This window comes from Trachymyrmex septentrionalis, unplaced genomic scaffold (assembly GCF_001594115.1).
Source record: "Trachymyrmex septentrionalis isolate Tsep2-gDNA-1 unplaced genomic scaffold, Tsep1.0 scaffold171, whole genome shotgun sequence".
In the NCBI taxonomy this organism is placed as follows: domain Eukaryota; kingdom Metazoa; phylum Arthropoda; class Insecta; order Hymenoptera; family Formicidae; genus Trachymyrmex; species Trachymyrmex septentrionalis.
The window spans coordinates 585,223-603,462 of record NW_017304876.1 but is presented as its reverse complement, the minus strand read 5'-3'; the positions used below and the strand labels follow the sequence as shown (position 1 = coordinate 603,462).

The 18,240-nt window shown below is 31.2% G+C and overlaps 1 protein-coding gene across 1 annotated transcript in view; it reads left to right on the top strand.

The window, feature by feature from the left end:
- LOC108746446 (guanylate cyclase 32E-like) overlaps window positions 1-11,644 on the top strand; it is a 24,565-nt gene extending 12,921 nt beyond the window's left edge. Inside the window, exons 7-21 of the mRNA XM_018483231.1 lie at window positions 420-664; window positions 1,363-1,508; window positions 2,624-2,762; window positions 3,124-3,214; window positions 4,124-4,449; window positions 4,542-4,646; window positions 4,731-4,802; window positions 7,220-7,382; window positions 8,241-8,448; window positions 8,548-8,682; window positions 9,159-9,423; window positions 9,612-9,710; window positions 9,852-9,996; window positions 10,058-10,156; window positions 10,604-11,644. Coding sequence (XP_018338733.1) covers window positions 420-664; window positions 1,363-1,508; window positions 2,624-2,762; window positions 3,124-3,214; window positions 4,124-4,449; window positions 4,542-4,646; window positions 4,731-4,802; window positions 7,220-7,382; window positions 8,241-8,448; window positions 8,548-8,682; window positions 9,159-9,423; window positions 9,612-9,710; window positions 9,852-9,996; window positions 10,058-10,156; window positions 10,604-11,367 — 3,002 coding nt within the window. The 3' untranslated portion in view covers window positions 11,368-11,644. The remainder of the gene's footprint in view (window positions 1-419; window positions 665-1,362; window positions 1,509-2,623; window positions 2,763-3,123; window positions 3,215-4,123; window positions 4,450-4,541; window positions 4,647-4,730; window positions 4,803-7,219; window positions 7,383-8,240; window positions 8,449-8,547; window positions 8,683-9,158; window positions 9,424-9,611; window positions 9,711-9,851; window positions 9,997-10,057; window positions 10,157-10,603) is intronic.
- Window positions 11,645-18,240: the final 6,596 nt, after the last annotated feature.

Genomic DNA, 18,240 nt, shown 5'->3' with positions numbered 1-18,240 from the left:
TATATATATATGTACACATAATCGATATCTTGATATGAAAATGACGCATGATACTCGTATACACATATATTCGCTGCGTTAAGACAATGCAGCATGAATTGGAGCACTGAATGTGGAAAATTGAATTAATTATTTTTAACGTTACTCCGTCGTGAATTTTTCATAATTAATTTCTAGAAAATAAATTTTGAAAATCTAACTAAAAAATTAATAAATAAATAATAACAAACAATTATTAATTTTTTTTATACAAAATAATTTATAAACATCCTGTATATATAAAATTTCCTATATTATATATATAATTTTTTGTATAATTTTATTTTTCAACTTATACTTTATTAATTTTATAACTATTTTTCACTCTCGCACGCGCGAGATCATTCACCTTATTTAAATAATATTATTTCATATTGTAGGCGAATATTTTGTCGTTGGTATTGACATTGAGTTTTACGATGAGAAGCATCCAAATAAATATCTGAAAGGGTTATTACAAAAAAACATAGATTTTTCAATAATACGAGCATATCGAAGTTATTTCAGCATTGTTGCCTCCGCCCCAATCAATTATATGAATTTCACTCGACTGGTTAACAAATACAGACAAAAGCCACCATTCAATTTTACGAACCCATCAGCAAACGTTGGAGGAATAGTTCAGGTGACTATCAAGGATGATAAAAATTTTGGAAAGACATATCCCTGAATATATTTTAGAAAGATGATTCAATCATTTATCTTGTTTTGCAAATTTTCCTTCTTATAATTAGCAGAATACATTGTATTGCCAATAATACAGAATATTGTAATGTAAAAAATGTTTTTATTTTAAATTGTCTTTTTGGAATTTTCCAAGAGCGACTCATTAACAAAAAAAGTTATTCGTTTTCACTACAAAAATTTAAAAAATTAACATTATAACGTTTTATACTAATCGTATATGTTATAGCGCAATTAAAACTCGGAGCGCGCGTTTATTTACCCATAATCATTCACATACCAACGTGATGTACTTTGAAATTATGAATATCAATAAGGTAGATACCGTGACTTGGATTATATGAACTTGGATTATATTGACGAGTTATCTTCAGCAAAAAGAAATGATAATAATAGAGCGAACGATTGTGATAATTTTGTAAATGCTTGCAAATATCCGTTGCATGTTGAATAGATTGATATTTATAATTTTAAAATACAACACGTTGGTATGTGAATGATTATGGGTAATTAAGTGCGCGCTCCGCGTTTTAATTGCATACAATTAGTATAAAACGTAATTAATAGGCCTTTCTACTGAAATCACAAAGCATAATTTATGTTGTAACGTTATTTTATGTTATAACGTATAACATGTAGATAGTGCCGGAGACAGCATATCTTTACGATGCGGTACATCTGTATGAGAAATCGCTGCTGCGTGCACTTGATGAAAATCGAAACCCGCGGAATGGACGAGAAATGGTGTCAACGTTACATGGCGTCCATTATCAAAGTGCAATGGGGTATGTACATGAGAAATAAAGGTGTGAGAACAATCGTTTTGTCGTACACCGTAACATTTTTTTTATATATGACATGCAAATCAAATACCTCACGAGGAAAGAACATCACCTGCGGTAGTTTCTCGCCAAAAATAAACGATTGAGAATGATAGAGAGAGAGAGAGAGGGGGGGGGAAGGAAGGAAGCTTTCACGCGTACCCATGTAATGTATTTTTGATAAAATAATTACTGTACGTGCCGTAAAGAGGTCATTAAAGAAGCTAAATTATTTATCATTCGCGATCGCCGCGCTAAGAAGATTTGTGATTCGGTGTTTAAGGCTTTATTTTTATGCATCCCCCCTTCAGGTGAGACTGCATCAGGAAAAAAGATTCATCCGATTAAATATGAATAAAACGAATATTCTGTGCATTATGAAAGCAATTATCCCGAGAAATGTTTTCAATCGTTCATCATCATTCCGAGAGACGTTTCAATCATTCATGCAACAGTCTTTTACATTGAACTTTTGTTATGAGGATTTGAAACTATTTTGTACATGCCTGATTTTTTGTGTGTGTATCACGTATTGCATCAACATATTAATAGTCAGAATGTCGAGCTGCCTTCTCTAGCAGGCGCGCGTGATCAATCGGTTACATTTATAAAATTGATACATTTTGTAAATCTAATGCTTACCAGAGAAAGCAATCCGACATATTAATCAATATATTGATACAACACGCGGTACATACGTATCAAATAAAAAAATACTTATTATTCCTTTTATTATAGCGTCGCAAACGTATCGCAAGCGTTGCGGTCCAATCAAAGTTGAATTAACTTGATGTTAATTGAACTGTAATGCTTGTGATGCTGCGATGCAACTAATGTAGAATCAGTTTTAAACGAAAATCGCATTTGTGTGCAAAGAAAATTTATAATAAATATTAAACAAATTAGTATTATTAATAACATCTTAATATATTTTATAATTAAAGTCATATCGCTAACACTAAATTTTTTTAATAACACAATTACAAATAAATATTAGGATCAACTTGTAATGTAATGCTATCCTATCTAATTGATAGAATAAAATTTAAACCGAGCGTAATTTACACAATCTTCTATAGATACATGGTATACATGGATGAAAATGGAGACGCCGAAGGTAATTACACATTAATTGCATTGGACAATCAACCTGTGAAAGGCTACGGTCTTTATCCAATTGGGTATTTCATTGGAAAGGAGCAAGGCACAAATTTACCAGTAAGCAAATTACAAATCGTTATCGCAACATTTTACCTTTGTTTAAAACGAAAAAAATATTTATTATATTAATTTTATATTAACTAATTATGTTGCCACAAAAGTTTAATATTATCAAATACATAAGATAATTACCATAATTTAATATAATGTAAAATATATTTTACTTTATTAATTAATTTATGAATTTTTAAGAAATAACTTATTTTTAATTTGCAAAAAATTTGAAAACAAGAAAAAACATGTATGTCATCGATCTTTTTTCATATGGAATTATCTAACATAAATAACACTTCATTATATCTATTATAAATTATTTCCAATTATCTTCTTGTTCAACTCCCAATAATAAAATGTTTAGAAGCTTCAGTTAAATAAAAAAATACAATGGCTCGGAAATGGACCACCGATTGCAGAGCCTCATTGTGGATACCATGGCGAAAAATGTAACTGTGAGTATAATAAAAAGGCAATATTGAATGATGGGAGAGCGGCGGATAATTAAGATTCGGATAATCAATATATTATAGCAATATTGCAATAATATCACTATCTATTTGAAAGATTGTAACATTGTAGCTACATTCCTATATGTCCGCAAAAATCAAATATTGTCGCAATATTCTCCAATACTGCTGTATTTAAAGAAATATTGCAGATATATTGCTATAACATTAGATAATATTTCAATAATTAATCCAGTTTTATTAATTGCTAACATATTATTGCTTAGCACATCCCAACATACATACGATAAAATTATGATCAAAAAACGTTCGGGGGTTTAGAAAGCACACCCAAAAAAGATTGGAAATCTCCAGGAGATTCACCAAACCATTTTACATACGCCTGCTTATAGAATTCCTTGACATTTTCCTGTTACGAGAAGCGCGTCTATTTCGTGACGAAACCGCGTATTTACTTTTTGAATAATAATATTGCAGCAATATTTTCTATAAGTATTAAAGTTATTTCGCAATATTGTTGCGATATTTTCAATATAATATTTAAATTTCAATATTGCGCACTATTGCTGCAATTCGTGTTGTAGAGGAAGATTCTATTTTATTGTATTAATAGCTTAATAATAATAATAATTTATTATTATTATTAGTAATTATATTATTATTTATAAATATTATTAATAATTTATAAATATATGCTGTATTTTTATCGTGAAGAATGATATAAATATTTTCTATTATTATAATACATTTTATATAAAAATTATAAAAATATTGTAGTTTTAAAATAATATGCTAATGTTATACAATGTTTTTAATAAATAATTAATACGATACTTGAAACAGTAAATTATATAACAGCTCTTAATAATACGAATTGTAAACGTTTGTTTACAGCTCATACTGGCAAAATTATAGGAGGCATCCTTGGCGCATTGTTGTTCATTATTACAGTGATTATCTTAATTTTTTATAAAAATTGGAAATACGAGCAAGAGATAGATAGTTTGCTTTGGAAAGTTAACTACAAAGACATTCAGATCAAGGAGTACACAGAAAAGCGAACTAGTCAAGTATCGCTAAGTTCTAATCCAGATGCGGATTTTCGATATTCAACGATTTATACACAAATCGGACTGTATAAAGGACAAATTTTCGCTATTAAAAAAATCAGAAAAAAATCGATTGAGATTACGGAAAAGATGAAAAGAGAACTAAAAATGGTAACGTTTGTAAAGTCAAAAATTTTAATTTAATTTGAAATTTAAGCAATTACAGTAAGAACTTATTTGCTATTAAAAGAATATATTTTCAGATGCGCGACATTAGACACGACAACTTGAATTCCTTTATTGGTGCTTGTATCGAACCACCTAACATATGCGTCATCGTCGAATATTGTGCACGTGGTAGTCTCAAAGTCAGTAATTTTTTTAATTGATGCAATTAGTATTTTGTATATATTTATTGATTAAATTTCCGTCAATAACGCAATGTTTTTCAGGACATACTGGAGAATCAGGATTTAAATCTCGATAATATGGTCATTTCATCTCTTATCGGCGACATTATCAGAGTAAGTTTTATTTAAAATTTTATTTTCATAAAATTTTCTTCTCCTTAAAGTTTGTTTAATTAAGATAGTACACTCACGATAATATCATCCAAAAGTCCCATCATGGACTCGGTGATGATACTCCCATTCAGAACCACTTCGACCAACTCCGATTAACTTTAATCGACGAGTGAAATTGACCAATCGTATTTGTCAACAATATATGTGATTGACCAATTCTAATGGACTAATTAGATGGCAAACGTGTTTAATTTACAATTACCATCCCTCTTGATTAAGTGACACGTTGAAATAAAATTTTATAATAATTAAAAACAATTTTTAGAATGTCGGTGACTTGAATTTTCGTTTTAAGAAATTCTGGCCGATGATTCTCCTGTAATCATGTCGACATAAAAGTTCTGAGCTATAATAATAGCAGAACGGGGGTGTATTCCTTCAAAGTCATAGGCCAATTGTTGTAGAGATAGTATAGCTAAAAACCGTGCTAAAGCAATCCCGTAAGTAACTCTATTCAAGCAGAATGCAATTACAAACTGATTGTGGGTTTGTTTTCCATAGGGTGCGCTGATATGGCTAATCATTTGGTTTAATCATTTGTCGGTACATTTTGACTATGTCTCCAGTCAACATGTATATTATACGCGACATATGCGATGATATGCGAAAAGTATAACCATCAGACACTCATTGGCCCCCTCCAATCGTCTTCATAAACATCGTCTCTTCAAATAAAATTAAAAATTGTATTCTTTTCACAGTCCTATTTTCCAAACTAAACCGTAAAAAATTATAACATTTTTTCACAATATTTTTCTCTCATCGTATGCTCGTTTTTTTATTAATATATCACTGTTAGTGTAGACAATAAAATAAAAAATAAATGCGATTTTCATGAACTTTACATAGGCGAAACGTATAAAACGTACAATTTTTAATTGCTTATATCTCAGTATTGAAGTGGTCAATTCTCATTGTAATTGCATAAGCGTGTCTCCTAGTACAAGTATGGTTTCGATTTAAAGAAATTCTTACTGTTTTCAATTCGCGAGTGTACTACCTTAATAAAATATACTATGTTCATTTTAAGAGATGATTTTTTCCAGCATCAGACTGTTGAATGCAATGTAACATGAAAAAAAAAGTTTATGACTAGAGAAAATGTAGACAAGTTTCAAAATTGGTTTTTTTTCTTTTTATGTTACATTACATTCAAAAATAATTGAAAAGAAAGGCTTATAAAAATCGAGCGCAGTTCTTAGTGTGCTCAAAATAAAATAACCAACACAGTTTTATATAAAGGTACATAATTTGAACATTTCGGCTCAATTACAAGCCATCTTCAGCAATTTTAAGGCATTGTTACCATCAAAGTCAGTATTGTGTCGAAGTTTCTCCCGTACTATATGTGATTCAGACCGTCCGTTATCAATCCAAAATGTTTATACGTTCACGCATGTTCGTTTCACATTCGCACGGAAAACACACAATGACACAACACATTAGTCACACCGAAATAAATATGCACAAATGTATAATGAGAACTAAAACTTTATTGAGAAAATGACAAAAGTGTTAAAAATTCAGAGCACCTAAACAAACACGTCATTAAAAAAGGTCTTTTCTCGGTGATCGGTAATGTGATGAGCTCGAATCATAGTACGGAACAGACTTGGGAGTAAAGCCTTATCCCGGATCTACAATAGAGTTTTAAGCCTTAAGCCATAAGAAATGAACGAATCATAATCGATTATTCTTCTCAAATTCGACTGTAATTGGTCAATTTCTTACAACTTAAGGCTTAAAACACCTATCGTAGATTCGGGATTAGATGGTCTAGATACATGCTAAGTAACAGCGACAAGAATAGCGATAGGAATACTTACATATAAATAAGCGATAAAAACTTCAGCCAATAATATATTAAAAAATAATTTTATATTCTCCATCGCATGTGACAAAAACGATCCAATATCTTCAAGTTAAATAAGTGTCAGTTAACCGGTTCATAAACCGAATATACAACTATTATAACATTCTAATACCCGTTTCCATCAATATAGACAGATTAACTTTAATCACAGTTCAACTTACTCTTCACGTTTTTCTAATCTTTAGAAAAAAAATAATAAGTTGAATAAAAGAATAAGTTGAACTGAGATTAAAGTCAATCTATATTGATAAAAATGAGCATATAAAAGGGATTACAGTTTATAGTTTACTCGGCTTATAAACCGACTGCTTGTATTTAACTTGAAAATCCAGGATCGCTTCTATGCGCAGTGAAGAATGTAAGATTACTTTTTATTATACTTTAAGATTCAAGATGACTTAAATTCAAAACGTACAAATTATGTATCTTTAACAACTGTGTTAATTGTTTGATTGGACGGTAGCCATTCTGTCTAATCGTCTAGGGTATGATCTATCTGCACGAATCGGTAATTAAGTATCACGGATCACTAAGTCCTTCCAATTGTCTTGTGGACTCACGATGGGTCGTAAAATTAACGGATTTTGGCCTGAATGAATTTAAACGAAATGAGGAATGCGACTCTAACGTCATAAAAACAAATCATGGTAAGCTGAAAGAAATTTTTACATCCGATTCGATAATTGAACTTTCGAATTTTTATAATTTTAACTGTTACTAAATTCTTCTTCTTTCATAATCTTTTTTAATTTGTGAATTGAGAATTATACAAAATGAAAGAAATCGATTCAATATCCGCTATAATAATTACGAAAAAAGTTTATATAGAGGAATGTTGTGTTGAATATGGGTACCACTCAAATAATTTCTAATCTTTATATAGCAATTTTTTTACATTTTTTATACCAAACTTATCTAATAAATCTTTTAAATTCTTTACATTAATATCAGTGACAGATTAGCACATAGACAGAGCACTTGCCTAAGGTAGCAAATTTGAGGGGGCGGCAAATTTTTCAAGACAGAAAATTTTCATACAGTTGAGATAAATTTTTAATTCGTTAATCTAATGTTTTTGCACGAGTTACACCGAATATATTTTATCATTGATAAATTATCAGAAACGATATTTTAAATATACAGTTAAAAATGTATTATATTTATATTACTTATTAAGGATTATTAAATATTTTTATTAGCTAATGCATATAAATCATTTTTTTATCTCTTTTCCTTTTATCAAATTCATAAATTAATAAAGCCACCTGGGGAATGTTGATGCCTACGGACAGCAAAATGCTTAATCCGTCATTGATTAATATTTGAAGTAGAAAAACAATTATTACCGAAAAAAGTAACAAAAGCAATAATACCGTACAAGCATCTTATTCAAGCTTACAGTTTGACAGCTCTATAAGCTTGGATAGAACGCAGCTTTCAGGCTTAAGCAATCGATACAGATTTCGCAAATCTCCCCTATATTTAATTCTTTTTCATGGGTTTAGGGTTGCTATACAAAGCACCTGAATTATTACGCTGTAATTCTCTCCGGGAGCTAAATGTTCGTGATTTGCAAAGAGGGGATGTATATTCATTCGCCATAGTTTTATACGAATTACAAGGACGACATGGACCATTCGGTATCACTGATTTATCAGCAAATGAAATATTAAAAAGAGTAGAAAAACCAGATTATGAAATATCACCGTTTAGGTAAGCTACTGTAAATATAACTGTAAAAATTATATAACTTTATAATTTTTATTAAAACATTTGAAGAAATGTTATTTTTTTCTCACAAAATAATGATAGACCATCATTGGATCAATTGGATAATACGTTCGATTTCGTTCGTAAATGTTTACTCGAGTGTTGGTCAGAAAATCCGGAGCACCGTCCAGATTTTAAAATGATAAGATACAAGTTGAGACCGCTACGAAAGGGCATGTGAGTTTTCTTTATAATATTATATATTTGTTAATATCACGATGTATACACAAAATAATATTTTATTAATCCAATATATTGTTAGTAATACCGTTCTACGGTTACTTATAACGACACGCACTACCGATGTTCTTGGCATAACCAAGCGAGTGTCGATAACTTGAGGCACAAGTAAACTGCCCTCCTTTACTTCTACGCGCGGTTCATAGCGGACACACCACATTCTTTTCATTCTTTATCAATCTTTATAACAAGTACTGTATACTACAATAAACGATATTCTTTTTATCATATCCTGCTTCTTTTATCACTTCAGTTCCTTCGATCACGGAAACCTCATCAGGTTGTGAGCCCAGCATGTATACACGTATATGTATATGTATAATTAATCCGTATCATGGAAAGCAATATTTCCAAGAATCTATTATGTAAATCTATTTTTCACTTAATCGCGTTCGCTTATGTTTTCCTTTCAGGAAAGCGAATATCTTCGACAATATGATGGCAATGATGGAAAAATATGCAAATAATCTTGAAGTACTTGTTGACGAACGGACGGATCAATTAACTGAAGAAAAAAAGAAAACAGACGCATTACTACACGAAATGTTACCGCGTTACGTAGCCGAACAACTAAAAATGGGACATAAAGTAGAGGCTGAAAGTTTCGACTGCGTTACCATTTATTTCAGCGACATAGTTGGTTTTACGTCCATGTCTGCGGAAAGCACGCCGTTAGAAGTAATTTATATATATATATATATAATTATAAACGTATTATTGATTGCTGTAACCTCGTTCATTTTTCCTATTGAGAATATATATTTATATATATATTTATACATATATATAACTATATATATATATATATTCTATGTATATTCGCATATATAAAATATATAGCTACATATTCCACTTTTATCTTGCAGATTGTTGACTTTCTCAATGATTTATACACATGCTTCGACTCGACGATAGAAAACTATGATGTTTATAAGGTCGAGACCATCGGGGATGCTTATATGGTGGTAAGTATTACGAAAGCAAAATTGCTTATGGTAATTATTTAAAATATAACTTTGTAGTGATCAAGAAAATTGTGTGTGTGTATTAAAAAAACTATCGAATAACTCTGCCATTTAATGTCTCAGTCGAATTTTGTCTCCTAGGTGAGCGGTTTACCGATAAGAAATGATATTCAGCATGCTAGTGAAATAGCGAGCATGTCATTGTGTCTTTTAAATGCCATTAAACAGTTTACTATTCGTCACAGACCGTTTGATAAACTACAACTTCGCATAGGAATACATTCCGGTATGTTTTAAAGCGAATAGAATGTCTAATAGCAATTAATAATAATAATTTTTTATGATAGGTCCAGTATGTGCTGGCGTTGTTGGATTGAAAATGCCACGGTACTGTTTATTCGGTGATACAGTGAACACTGCTAGTCGTATGGAATCCACAGGATTACGTGAGTATTAAAAAATATTTTTCATCGTACATTTAATTAAATGAAATAAATGTAAATATATAAACATGTTACAAATAATTAAAATTGCAAAACCTTACATATAAAGGTGGTTCAAAATTCACGCCCGCGAAGTATAAGACATGATACTTTATGCTAAAACAAACAACTTTTTCCTTTAACAAAATTGTGCCCGATAAATAATTTTTGCGCTTATTTGTTAACTTCAACCTGCTCTCCTGCAAAAACTACTTGTCAGATGCAATTTTGCAAAAGGAAAAAATTGTTTCTTTTAGCATAAAGTATCACGTCTTGTACTTCGCGGGCGCAAATTTTGAAACACGCTGTATATAAAAGCTTCAATGTTTTATTCTTGTCTAAATAATATACAGATTATTAAAAAAAACATATAATTCTTAATACCCACAAATCTGATCTGCGTTTTTGTAGCGCTTAAAATTCAGTGTAGCTGTGAGACGAAACAGCTGTTAGATCAGCTAGGAGGATTTAATCTTATCGAACGAGGGGTGATTTCCATGAAAGGGAAAGGTGAACGTTTAACGTATTGGTTAATCGGAGAAGATCCGTTATTACGTAGCAAGCGTAGCAAGGAAAGAGCAAGCAAACAAAGCGATAAAAAAATCAACGTAGCAAATGCTCTAGTTCCTCGAAGTTCTCTAAAGAACAAATCTCTCGTCAGATCAACTTTCATGAGATGTTCCAGCGATTCTCCGAAACGCTTGCGATTTACTAGTTCAGATCAGCTTGATCAAAAAGGTTCCAGGGTGAGTCAATCAGAATCGATAGCTGACAACAGCTCATGCAAAACGAAGATTTCATGCATGTTACAATCATCCTGTATGGAAAACTGGCAATCCTCCAGCAATTCGTGTCCCTGTGTCAAGAAGCTCTACGATCAGGAAACCCAACCAGAACTGATAAAACACGAATTGTCGTCGAACATCAAGAACGTATCGCTGCTTCGAGCCAATCTGATCTACAGTAACAAGGGTCTTGTACGTCCCGAAACCAAAAGTTTTCGATTCAATACACCCGGGATACTCCAACTTACTTGTAGATCGGTACCTAACAGCCCTAAGCATAGCATAGCACAGCTGAACGTTCAAAAGAGAGCGGTAAAGTCGTATGAAAAAATCGATGTGACGACACCACTAATCTATTATCCAGGTGGTTGCTTGGATTCAGAGATTTAAAATCACCACAAACAATATTAAATATAATAACAAAATTTATCAAGAATTTTAATATCATATGCTTCATGTATAGGAATATATCTGTAGAATTAACTCTTGACAATCAAAAACATACACCGGACACATAAAAAAACAACATAATCCATAATTTGTCTATCATAATTTAGTGCCAATTGATACACTTTAATATATTACAGATTTCTCGCTTACAGTATACGATGTACCAAAGCGCACTATACGTACAAACATTATACATAGATATCAATGTATTTAGTTAAAACAGAACAATGATGTGTGTGTGTGTGTGTGTGTGTGTGTGTGTGTGTGTGTGTGTGTGTGTGTGTGTGTGTGTGTGTGAGAGAGAGAGAGAGTGTGTGTGTGTGTGTGTGTGTATTGCTTTTCCAATGCATAACGACAATATATTCTCTACGTTGGTACAATTATTAAAAGGCTCGTGGTTCTAAATATCTAGTCAATGTTACTCTAATATAAGTATCTTTGTCTTTGACAATTTTATATAACTGCCAAACATTATAAGTAAAAACAGATATTAATTAAAAAACATTAATTTTTCTAACGTTATACAAAAAGAATCAACAAATCGTTAGTAATCGAGAAAAAAAAAATATTATTTTTAAATGTTTTTCCGCTAATTTTTCAATAAAAGATACTATTTAATAAATGTTCATTTCAAGAAAAGATTTATATATGCAATGTCTTTCTTTTTCTTTTATTTTATACTTCTCTTCAGAACGTTTAGAAAACATCAAGAAAATGTTAAATTAAAATGTATATTCATAAAAAATAAAGAGATATATCACTATATTTTATGGTTGCAGAAATAGTTTTTAAAACTTAAACAATAAATGAAAGCATGGGCAATTAAAAGCTTAAATTCGCACTAATTGAAGCGATTATATCAATATATATTTCTCAGTAATACATATAACATATAATACCGGACGTTTCGACTTAATTCAAGCCACCTTCACTCGATTTGCGACTATTTAAATTGTATTAAGGAGGTTGTATTATACGAGTGTACTAAGATGTTTGGAATTATTCATCAAGAGGATTTAGTATACTAGACTGCTGAAGATGGCTTAAATTAAGTCGAAACATTGGGTATTATATGTTATACATATGTAGTACTGCGAAATACGTTGATATAATCGCTCCAATTAGTGCGAATTTAGGCTCTTAATTGCCTGTGTTTTCATTTATTGTTTAATTTTTATCTCAAGAGCCCAATTTTAATTATTCCTTGATTTTCAAAATATCGCATATATACTTGCTTTTAATTTCTGTATTACTAACTATAATTTGCACAATTCACAAACATAAAATGATAACTTATTTTTATATTCTATTTTTTATTCCGCGCTCTCTCTCTCTCTCTCTCTCTCTCTCTCTCTCTCTTCCCTCCCTCCTTCCCTCCCTCCCTCTCCCTCTCCCTCTCTCTGCTTCTCGCATCTCTTACACATACTCTTATTACGATTTTTCCAAAGTTTTTTGTTTGCGGTTTGCACAAAACGTTTTTATAACCATCAAAAAAATATGTTTACTATTGTTGGAACATTTCTAAGTTAAATGTCGCGAAACAGACCTTGATATCATTTTTTGTCTAGCCGGGAAAAAACTGTTTTTGCGATTTAAAAAATGTAGAGTAATAGAAAAAAAACAGACAACGTCGTCGTTTTCAGCGCATTAAAATTCTACAGAAACATCTTTCCAAGTTCAAAGCACAAGATCCCCCCTAAATTTTGTCAACCTAGGTAATCCTTCCTATAGAATTCGCTCCCTATCTGAGTTAGGGAATCTCCGTTCTCTTTTAAATCAATCTCTATTATCATCTGCGACAGCGAACCGCTGTACCGCTTCCTAATCTTCCTTTTGTAATGTCCTGTTTGGCTGTTTGCACGAGTCAGTCAGATTTCTATAATTAATCATCTTTTGTTACTATTTTTGTTATTTGTATTTTATTAATTTTTATTATTACTTTCTTTCATTTTTGTTATTATTCTCTTGTAATTAATGAGTTCTTTCTTCATATGTCATATATTTATACCTATCAATTTGTATGTTTCTAGAGGGCAAGTCTTAGAATAGAAATAAACGCTTTATCTATCTCTCTCTCTCTCTCTCTCTCTCTCTCTCTCTCTCTCTCGCTTTGCATTTTAAAATAATTATTTTTATGGTTTAATTATTTTTATAAACTTTGTATGATAAATATACACAGAAAATGAAAAAAAGTGTACCTTTTTATCCGTTCGAAATTCATCGTCACTGTGTATACATTAACAATACACGACTTAGTTTGTGCAGACGTCACACGTAAGTGCAATGGCTTCAGACGTAACCCATCACACGTGAACAATGCGTGATAGAACGGCGGTGATAACGCAGAAAGATCCATTGCGTTATTATTATTGAGGAAATTAATTAAACTCGACTGGCGCGAGTCAGCATGATATTATGCACACAGCTTACACATTTCTATGCTTTTATTCCTTTGTCCGCTTACACAACTGGTCACCGCAGTCAATATTTAAACAATAAATGCGACGCATCAAATAAAACAGTATAGTGGCTCGAAAAATGATAGCCCAAAAAAAGGCGCTAAAAAAGTTTATGTAATTTTAGACTATTTGCCTCAAAAAAATATTTCTATGCCAGGACTCGGCACGATTTGCACTTCTCGATGATTTTTGACTTGGCTTTGCCTTCCGCTACTCTTCTCATCTCATCATCCCCGCACATAATTCAAATGCCATGCCGCTCGACGCACGCAGTCTAAATGCCGCTTGACGCTTAGAAGCGTATAACGTTCGTAGATATGAGGGGAGGCGAAGCCAAACCGAAAATCGACCGAGAAATGCAAATCGTGCCGAGCGCTGTTCTCTGCCATCGAAACGCAACCACTTCGTTTCCAATTCCTGCCATATGCATCGTTTACACAAACATGTATCTCGACGTGTTATCTTGTAGGGGCCATGCGCTATTTTCTTTTTCGTGCAACACATTGACATTTTAATAGCGATGGTGATTCTTGTTGAAACAAAACGTTTGCCTCGTGAAAGAAAATGAATATAATAAAAGAATAATCAATGCATTGTCATGCTATATGTTCGTTACCATTTTCATTCCATTTTATCACAGATCTAAATGATATTATTCTAGTAGATCTTACTAAAGAAATCGAACGAATTCTTGATAGATTTAATTCATACCATGAAAGAATAAAGCTCACTGTTGAATATAGCGACAAGAGGAATTAGTTAATAAATGTAATACTATCAACCGAAGATAGAGGAATTATTTTTTATATGTATAAAAAACCGACAAATTCAAGTCGTTATTTAAAGTTTTATGTTAATCACCCCATGAAACATAAAAAAGGGGTCATTGGACAACTCGACAGAATTGTATTTTTACCCCATTCAAGATTCCACGAAAAAAATATTAAGCTTCTAATTAATTCATTATTCAATAATGAATATTCTCTAGAATTTTGATTCTCCATCATCAACAATAAGATCAAATCACTTAAACAAAAAATTATAATATTAAAGATGATAAAAATATCATCTCTAACTCTAATATTGAAAAAGAAAAATTCTTTGCTGTTCCTTATCTAAAAAACATCTCTGAAAAATTCAAAACCATAACAAAAAAATTCAATTTCAAAATTGCCCAAAAACCTATAAATAATTTAAACTCGTTTATTAAGACTGGCAAAGATAAAAAAAAAGATCATACGAATGTCGTGTACAAAATTAATTAATTGCCTTAATTGCGAGTCTTCATCTGTCGGGCAAACCAAAAGAAAGCTGAACACTCGTATAAAGGAACACCGATCAGATATTAGAAAGTCTGAAAACACAATGTTTGTAGTATCTCATCACCAACTAGATATCGTACTATTTTTTATTAGTCCAAAAAATCAACTTAAAAAATTCTACGGGTTTTTGTTTGAACATTAAATTTAAAAATTTGAGAATTTTTATCCAAAGTACAATAGTTATTTTTTGCGAATTTTTCCAATACAATTTCTTTGAAGCATTGTAATTAATTGAAAATAAAATGTTATTTATCTAATTCATATTTATATATGTCTTTGTCTGACTTTGAGGCTTTGTCCGACTTCTATAAATTTCACACGTTTTAAGCAAAAAAAAAAATATATATTTAGTCCAGAGATATAACGTGATAAAGTTGTAAAGTTTCACAGACGCTGATGTACCCGGGAGGACAACCTAAAATAACAATGGCGTACTAGGACTAAACATACAAAGTGATACAAATTTCCTAATATATTTTTACCCAAAATGAATATAGTCTCTACAAATGTACTCTCTAAGAATTCCCTCTCCTATTACAATTCCGTCCCACACGAAGTGCAATTAACATATAAATTTTCCGGTAAAAGTTTTCATGCATAAGTATGTACAAATATGTATAAACATACGTAGAACATATTTCCTATGAAATTATGTATGTTTATGAATATTTATACATGTTTATGTATATTTATACACGTTTATACATATTTATATATGTATATTCATGCATGACAAATTTTTTACCGGGAATACACATCGTATACACACGTATACAAACAGATAATAAAAACATAAGATTCACCATGAGCAAGTGGACACCCTATATAACGAGGCGACTCTTATAGTAGGTATACAGAATGGGGTACTGTCTTATTTACGTTGAAGCAGTTGTCGGCCAACTTAAAGCGGTAGCCATCATTCAATCAAACCGAACAATTTAAACAGCCCGGATTCACGCAGCGAAATCATATAATATTTGACATCAAGCATGATTATCGTATAACGGCACGTAATAGCCGTTTGTTTGTACAGGTTGCAAGCGGCGCCGTAATTTTCAAATGGTATATTTGCCTCCTTGAGAACGATGCTGCTGAACATTGTTGCCAAATTCTTTGCATGCGTTCTTAAACATGAGTCTCATCTGGCTATAAAACCTGAGAATCGATTACCAATAACAAAAAAAAAGATGAACAAGAGTCCGAATCAACACGCTCGCGTTAAAAAAAAGAAACATATCAAACATAATTTGGCGTGGTAAATTCTAAATAAAATTCAAGAGGTCATAAATAGAACGATTTTCTGCAGGCAATACAGTACGATTGTACTGCTTACGAATAAAATTATAGATTACCAATCAAATTAGTTCACAAAACTTAAAATAAATCTTATAAATCTTAAAATATATCAATTTGTTTTTTTATTATTTAAAAATTTATCAATCATCAAATCATTTAATAGGTCATTGACAATAATATGGAATTTTAGCCACGTTTGCAAGTAATGAACTACCTAGCCAATTAAAAATTTCGACGAATATTTTGAGCTATTTTGAGTTCCGATATTATGTTGTTTATGGTTACAAGAAAAAACTTTCTTGAAAACTTGTTAAAGAATTAATATCTAAATTATCACCCAGCAGAAATGGTGCTATAAAATAAATTTGTTTTAGTCCCTCGTCAGTATTAATAGCGATTCCTTCAGCTTCTAATAATTCACTTATGAAAAGACGAAAAATATTACAATATTATTCCCAAAAGTTACGTTTGAAAAGCAGTTTTTTTATTATAATGTAATAAATTATTTCCAATATGTAGAAGAGAAAAAAATAATACATATTTATCATAAAAACAAATATCCATTAATTTATTTTCTTCACAAAAAAGTAAATAATTCTAACTCGCGGGTCTCGCGAGACTGTACATCTGCCGGCGAAAGATTAAAGCTAGATTAAAGATTAAATATTTACTAGATCGCGAATATGTTTTGAAAAATGTTGCGATTTATAAAAGTTTAAGAAATTCTACACAGTTTGCTTGAACTGGAAAATATATTGATTCACAAAAAATATTAAAAACGGAGAGAATCGCCTTGACAAACTGGCGCTTTCCGCTGACTGGACAATTTTCATTTTATATTGTTAATAAATTCAATGTAAATTGTAATATGCTTTCGGTGTTAATCCAATATTTTAAATATAATATTTTAAATGTAACTTCAGGTTTAATCCAATAATATTTTAAATATAAATACCACGTTGACCGATGTTTTGCAAAAAGTTATACGAATAAGTTAATAAACGAGGTGGAAAATGCACCTTTTTATTAACGAAAGTTCAAATATAAGAATATAATGATAGGACCTTTGAAATAAAAAAATATCTAAATATTCAATGATTAAAGGAAATGAGAAATCTGTAAATTCTATTCCCTCCATACAATATCTTCTACCTCTCTGTATAAGTATCAGGTATACATCTCGTTTTTGTCATTAGAAAGAGAAGTGGCGAGAGTAAAGAGGGCGGAGTCATCCCTTGCGGAAGCCAATCGGGCAAGTACGATTGGCACGCTCGGAACCGCCACAGCAAGCCAGTGGGGTGAAGGACTACTGGGCTGCGTTTATAATTATCATTTGGGTGCACCTGGACAACGCAGCATGCAGATAAAATTTTTATAATAATCTTAGACGTGAACCTTAAGCCCAATCAGGATACTACTTAGATCTACGTAATCTCACAGAAATAGAAATAGCAGTAAACTTATCCATAAGCAAATTTTCAATCAGTTGAAATTTGTCTTAAGAATAAGTTTACTGCTATTTTTATTTCCGTCAGATTAACGTAGCTCTAAACCAGTATCTGATTGGCTCATCGGCTTAAATTCGGCTTACTGTTATTACAGAAATTTTTGTCTGCGGTAGTCCAAAACGATACGCCAGTGCTGCAGGAGTCTTCAACTAGCAGTAAAATATAAATATCCAGATTTAATGACGTATCTTGAACTTGGTCAGATATTGATTTTGCTATAGTTGTCAG